We start from the raw sequence: 7,333 nt of genomic DNA, 5'->3' as shown, positions 1-7,333 counted from the left end.
GTTTCTCAAGTTTGTTTCTATTTCTTCATTTTAAATTGTCTTAAAGATAATTCAGTGCAAAACAGGTATAAAATTTTGTTTTATTACTGTTTATAATGTTGACGTTGGAATGTTTATATGGTATAGGTTTTTTAGCTACAAAGACTAATGTGCTTCCTGTCCTTTTCATGACATTGTCTACAGACATGGGAAGTAATAGGTCTACATTCCTAGATTTTCAAAATAGTACTGAATAGCAAGCCTGGAATGCTTCTTTCTCATTTGTTGCTAAAAGTACAGTCAGTCTATAATAATTAGGCAAGAAAAAGAAATAAGAGCCGAAACCGGTTTGGCTCAGTGGATAGAGCGTCGGCCTGCGGACTGAAAGGTCCCAGGTTCGATTCCGGTCAAGGGCATGTACCTGGGTTGCGGGCATATCCCCAGTAGATGGGCAGGAGGCAGCTGATCGATGTTTCTCTCTCATCGATGTTTCTAACTCTCTATCTCTCTACCTTCCTCTCTGTAAAAAATCAATAAAATATATTAAAAAAAAAAAAAAAAAAATAAGAGACATCCAAATGGGAAAAGAAGTAAAACTATTCACAGGTGACATGATCTTATAGAGAGTCCACAAAAATATGTTAAAGCTAATAAATGAATTCAGCAAAGTGACAAGATTGAAGATCAATAGATACAAGTCCATTTTATTTCTAAACCTTAGCAATGAACAATACAAAAGAAGTTAAGAAAGCAGTGCTATTTACAGTAGCATCTAAGACAATAAAACACCTACAAATAAATTTAACTAAGGAGGTGCAGGACTGTACGCTGATAAGTGCAAAATGTTGCTGAAAGAAACTAAGTAAGACCTAAACAAATGGAAAGATCCTGTATTCATGGATTGGAAGATTTAATGTTGTTAAAATAGCAATATTCCCCAAAGAAGTCTACAAATTTAGTGCAATGCCTATTAAAATCTCAATGCACTTTTTTGCAGAAATAGGGAAGTCAATGCTTAGTTAATAATGGAATTGGCCGAAACCGGTTTGGCTCAGTGGATAGAGCGTCAGCCTGCGGACTGAAGGGTCCCAGGTTCGATTCCGGTCAAGGGCATGTACCTGGGTTGCGGGCATATCCCCAGTAGGAGATGTGCAGGAGGCAGCTGATCGATGTTTCTCTCTCATCGATGTTTCTAACTCTCTATCTCTCTCCCTTCCTCTCTGTAAAAAATCAATAAAATATATTTTTAAAAAAAAATAATGGAATTGAAAGGGACTTTGAATAGCCGAAACAATTTTGAAAAAGAAGAGAAAATTGGACTCACATTTCCTTCCCTGTTCCAAAGCTTACATTAGTAAAAAGCTACATTAATAAAACATGTGGTATTGCCATAAGGACAGACATAATTGACCAATGGAATAGACTTGAGAGTCCAGAAATAAATCCACATATCTATGGGCAATTGATTTTTGACGGTGTGCCAAAGACCATTCCATGGGGGAAAGAATAATCCCTTCTACAAATGGTGCTGTGAAAACTGGATATCTACATGTAAAAGAACGAGGCTGGACCTCTAATTCACACTGTATACAAATTAATTTAATAAAATGGAACAAAGACCTAAATTTGAGAGCTAAAATTAAAATTCTTAGAACACAGGACATATCTTTATGACCTTAAGTTTGGCAATTATTTCTTAAATATGGCACCAAAAACACCAGCAACAAGACGAAAATTAGATAAATAGGATTTAATCAAAATGTAAAACATTTGTGCTTTTTCTAGAGATACTATCATAAAGGGCTATTTGGTTGGAGCATCATCCCATACACTAAAAGGTTGTGGGTTTGATTCCCAGTCATGGCACATACCTAGGTTGCAGATTTGATCCTCAGTCAGGGAATGTATGTTGGGCAACCAATCGATATTTCACATCTCTCTGTCTCTAAAATCCTATTAATAAAAGGCTAATGTGCAAATTATCAGATCCACCGGGAGTTTGACCAAGGGGTAGGGCCAGCCGGCCAACCACCTGTGCCCCCACCCCGATCGGGGCAGGCCGCTGGACCCCACTCATGAATTCCTGCTCTGGGCCTCTGTAAAATAATGATAATAAAACATATCCTCAGGTGAGGATTAAAACAACAAAAAGTCCATTAATGGTTGTAAATGCTTTTGATGACCTAATGATTTTGAGGACTACGGGTCAAGTATTTTGGAAGATGCCCCTCTATTGCAATTAGTCTATTTTTTCTACACTGGATTTTGGGAGAAAGATCACAAAAGTAAAGTGATAATATCAAGGTCACTTATTATCAATGTAACATGACCGTTGATTGATCTTGGTCATGTGGCAGAAGTAATGTTTCTCAGGTTTCTCCAATGTCAGATTACTCTTTCCCACCCTTTGGAAGATCACTGTGCACAGCCTACTGGTAAGTAATGGGGAGTGATGCTCTTCTTTTGCTTTTTTATTTTAACTGATTGCCTTGGGGATCCCTATAAATATGTACTGTGGTATTGTGTTTACTTCAGACTCACATCTTCACTACCACCACCACCCCCACACACATCACACACACTACTTTTTTGCACAAAATAATGCATATGTGATTGCCCTATAATATGAGGGACTTTGTTAGGATTTGAATATAAGTTACTTATTTTTTGCTGAGGGATAATGTGGGAGTAAAAACACATTGCATAATAGGACATTAAGGAAAAGAGTGCTAGTTTGCCCTCTAATACCATTCTCTCATTCCTGGTAACAGTCCTGGGTGCCCAGCTAGTATGTCTCAGTGGTTGAGTGTCAACCTATAAGCCAGAATATCAGTTTGATTCCCAGTCAGGACACATGCCCAGGCTGTTGGCTCAATGCCATTCCCAGTAGGGACCCTACAGAAAGCAGCCCATCGATGATTCTCATTGATGTTTCTCTATCTCCCTCTCCTCTCTAAAATCAATAAAAATATGTATATTTTAAAGCCCTGGACAATTTCCCAGTATTTTACTGGGAAATTATGTTTTTGTTCCTATATCGTGGCAAGAGGTGGCCATGTGACGAAGTTCTGGCCAACGAGATACAAAGGAAAGTGCATAATTTCTGGGAAAGCTCCTTGGAAGGGAAGGAGGTGAGAGCTCTTTCTGCCTTTCTGTGCTTCCTTTTTTACCTGCTGCCCAGATGGTATACATATGGATGACTGGAACTCCAGAAGCTATCTTGGACTCTGAGATGACCTTAAAGATAGAACCCATGCCCACTTTCTCACATGAGAAAAATAAAGGACCTTGCTCATGATAACTTCAGGGTATTGTTGAAGCCCTCAACTACATCTGGACTTCTTGACAGAGAAATAAACTACTTTATTTAAACTGCTGTTGTTGGGTGGATCTCTATTATTGACAGTGGAATGCAGTTCTAACCGACAAAGGCATAGAGGATACATAAAGAGTTGGGGACTGTTTTTGGTGCTTGGGGTCTCCAAAGGTCTTAGTCAGGACTTGCTTCTTTTAGGAAGCAAACGCTAAATAAGGAGACACTGAGTCCTTTAGCACACAGGTGTCATGTTCAAATGGACTTGAAAGCCTTTCTTGAAGGTCTAGATCAGCGGTTCTCAACCCGTGGGTCGAGACCCCTTTGGGGGTCGAACGACCCTTTCACAGGGGTCGCCTAAGACCATCGGAACACATATAATTACATATTGTTTTTGTGATTAATCACTATGCTTTAATTATGTTCAATTTGTAACAATGAAAATACATCCTGCATATCAGATATTTACATTACGATTCATAACAGTAGCAACATTACAGTTATGAAGTAGCAACGAAAATAATTTTATGGTTGGGGGTCACCACAACATGAAGAACTGTATTAAAGGGTCGCGGCATTAGGAAGGTTGAGAACAACTGGTCTAGATAGTCTAGACTAGAAAAATGACAGACCAGAAGCAAGGCAGTCAAAGGGAAGCCCTCAGAGGCACTTTTGTAAAGGAAAGCTTAGTAAAGACCCTGCTTGGTCAGACAAGGCACATTAAAGATAATTCTAGAGGATTAATGGGAATATTGATAGTAATAGCAATGAGTTGCTAATTTCAAGGATGAGTTGACTACAGTTAGAAACGTTGATTTTCAGGTAATAATGGAATGCTAGGGAGGCAGAAGAGAGTATAGTCTTTATAGTCCATATTTTGCACATAATTTTTATGGAAGGCTGAAAAATGGCCACCCAAAAGATAACTTCATCCTAAGCCTTGGAACCTGTGAATGTTTCGCAAAACAAAAAAAGGAGAGAGGGTCCTTTATTTTTTTTTTTTAATAACAGCTTTATTGAGATATAATTCACATACTATAAAAACCCACCATTTTAAAATGTACAGTTCAGTGGTTTTTATTATATTCAGAGATGTACAATCTAACAATTTCCACTATCCAATTTTAGGATCTTTCCATTTTCTTTCTTTTTAAAAAGACATGCTCAACCCTAGCTGGTTTGGCTCAGTGGATAGAGCCTGGACCTGCGGATGGAAAGGTCTAAGGTAGCGGTTCTCAACCTGTGGGTCACGTCCCCTTTGGGAGTGGGGGTGTTGAACGACCCTTTCACAGGGGTCGCCTAAGACCATCGGAAAACACATATATAACTACATATTGTTTTGTGATTAATCACTATGCTTTAATTATGTTCAATTTGTAACAATGAAATTGGGGGTCATCACCACATGAGGAACTGTATTAAAGGGTCGCAGCATTAGGAAGGTTGAGACCACTGGTCTAAGGTTTATTTCTACCTCAGTTGCTGGCTCCTACCCAGCCTGGCCCTGGTCAGGGCTTGGGCGGGAGACAACCAACTCATGTGTTTCTCTCACATCGATATTTCTGTCTTTCCCTCTCTCCCCCACTCTCTCTAAACGTCAATGGGAAAATATCCTCGGGTGAGGATTAAAAAAAAAACTGAGGTGGGTAACCTGGTCAGAAGGTCAAATCTTCAAAGTGCACTCAAGCTGCTCCTACCAGGGAGTCCATACTGAATGTTCGAGAGCATCTCCAGGAAAGCCTGCGGGGATGGTGCCTCCACATTCTGGAAGGTGTTCTGGACTCTGCTGAACAGGATGAAGTAATTCACCTGCAGCGAGATGAACCCGAAGTGGTTCTCATCGAACAGGATGAAGACTCCAGGGAAGCGCCTGGTGTAGGCGAAGCCATGTAAGGCAACGGTATAAGTATGAGTGTCCACGCCATAGAAACACACCCTGCAGGTTCGGGGGTAGCTCTGGTCTCTTGAGAGCACGCCCACAGGCAGAACAAAGGGAACAGGCTGCTCCTCCGAAGCTGCAGCCCCGGACACTCTGACGCTGGGCTGGGCAGGGCTCTGCCAGCCATGGCCCTCGCTTTCCTCAGTTCTGTCTTCTTGCTGTTGCTGCTTCCGGATCACCTGCTCGTCAATCTCCTGGACCACGAGGGAGAGCTCGTTGAAATTGCGGAAGATCTCGCCATCTGGCAGCTTTATGCGGCGCATGAGGTGGATCTCTAAACTCGGGTTGGAGTCTCCCGTGACCTTCGTGACCCTGGCATACTTCCCATGGAAGCTGAGCATGGCGATTGATAGGTCATAGGCATTGCATTTGCATTGGAATAGGCCTGGCCTGATGAGGTCATCCAGGTGACTCGGCGGGAGGTAGAGGCGGCGGTAGGTCAGGCAGTCATACTGCTGTCTGTCCTCCTGCACCAGCACCTGCCCCCACTCGTCCCTAAGCCGCGTTGGTGAATCCTTTAGGTGGTCTGTCTTGTTGCACTGGGTGGTGAACCTGTCCTTCCGAATCTGCATGTGGCGGCGGTGGGGCCTGCTGTGGCGGCCTTCCAAGCACTCCACCTTGGCTGACTTCCTCTCTGTCAGGCGAATTCTGAACGCGGGTTTGAATTGCACTGGGCCATGCACGCGGGTGTTAAAGCAAGGCCCGTACGTCCAACCAGTAATGCATAAGCCGTCCACCACGACATTCAGCAGTGTTCTATAGCCCTCAGTATCTAGCTGCCACAATCCCAAAATGTGTCTGTATGGGTGGAACAGCTTCCAATAGACTTCTCGATAAGACATACCAATCGTCTCCAGATTCTGCAACTTTTCACAAAGGCCAAATTCCTCGCGGCAGCGCCGTCTCCAGATGCTGTCGGTGTGCAGGATGTGGTAGAATTTGGTGCAGGCCAGGGCCAGGCTGGGCAGATCGGTGCTGGGGAGCAAGGCGAAGATCTCCACCAGCATCTCCACCGGCAGATCCTGCAGTGAGCAGTGCGGGGGCGGCGGGGGCGGCAAGGGACTCGCGATTCCTCCACTCCCCGCACAGCACCCCGCTGCCTTGTCAGCCTCAATGTGCTTTTCTGCCGGGGCCGGGGCCGGCTTGCAGTAGGCTGCTGACATCTCAGCTGAGTGCTGGCGCTTCTGAGGACACCGCTTGCCATCGGCCACTGCCGTCTCAGCTGGGCCCTGGCACTCCTGACTACACTGACATCCCCTCGAAGAGGTCAGGACACAGAGGCAAGCGCACTCCTCCATGGCTCCAGGAGTAACAGCCACCACCGCCTGGGCTGCTGTGCCTCAGCCTGGCTTTAAACCGGCTTGTCCCGCCCCGAGAGTCACGCCCCCCAGGGCCTAGCCACGCCCCCTCAGAGGAGCCAATTGTGGGACGTTAGCAACACTTCCAAAAGAAACCCAGACCCAGTAACAGTCGCCTCCCTTTCCCAGTGCCCCTCCCTGTCCTCCCGCCCTAGCCCCAGGCAGTCACTAATCTGCATTCTTTTTTTTTCAACGTTCTCTTTTATTGTATGAAATTCTTTTGAAAAAGGATCTGTTTTCTCATTTATTGTTAAAACTATATCTCTCCTAAAGCCATAGCTAAGTATATTTCTTTTTTAAAAAAAAATTTTTTTAATGTATTTTATTGATTTTTTACAGAGAGGAAGGGAGAGAGACAGAGAGTTAGAAACATCGATTAAGAGAGAAACATCGATCAGCTGCCTCCTGCACATCTCCCACCGGGGATGTGCCCGCAACCCAGGTACATGCCCTTGACCGGAATCGAACCTGGGACCCTTCAGTCCGCAGGCCGATGCTCTATCCACTGAGCCAAACCGGTTTCGGCTCATTTTTTATACTTTAATCTCTGCAGGTAGCATACTGTTGACAGCCATGTATTATGATATAAAAGTTCTGAAAAATTGGGACAAATGTAATTTTGCTTAAAAAAAATTTGTGACATCTTTAAGCACAACGACTTTTAAGGATTTCGCAATTGAACAGTCTTCAAAGTCTTGCATGGCACAGAGGTTTCATGGTCGCCCGAGTTCTTTACAAGGTTCT

General features: G+C 43.7%; 1 protein-coding gene across 1 annotated transcript; it reads right to left on the bottom strand.

Moving 5' to 3' along the window:
• Positions 1 to 4,963: 4,963 nt before the first annotated feature.
• Positions 4,964 to 6,552, bottom strand: LOC118670834 (F-box only protein 31-like). Its single transcript, XM_036338238.1, has one exon. The coding sequence runs from the start codon at positions 6,527 to 6,529 to the stop codon at positions 4,964 to 4,966; it is 1,566 nt and encodes a 521-aa protein (XP_036194131.1). The 5' UTR covers positions 6,530 to 6,552.
• Between the last annotated feature and the right edge of the window lie 781 nt (positions 6,553 to 7,333).

This window comes from Myotis myotis, unplaced genomic scaffold (assembly GCF_014108235.1).
Source record: "Myotis myotis isolate mMyoMyo1 unplaced genomic scaffold, mMyoMyo1.p scaffold_m19_p_16, whole genome shotgun sequence".
Lineage (NCBI taxonomy): Eukaryota > Metazoa > Chordata > Mammalia > Chiroptera > Vespertilionidae > Myotis > Myotis myotis.
Note: the sequence above shows the minus strand (reverse complement) of the source record. Positions and strands in the feature narration are given on the sequence as shown.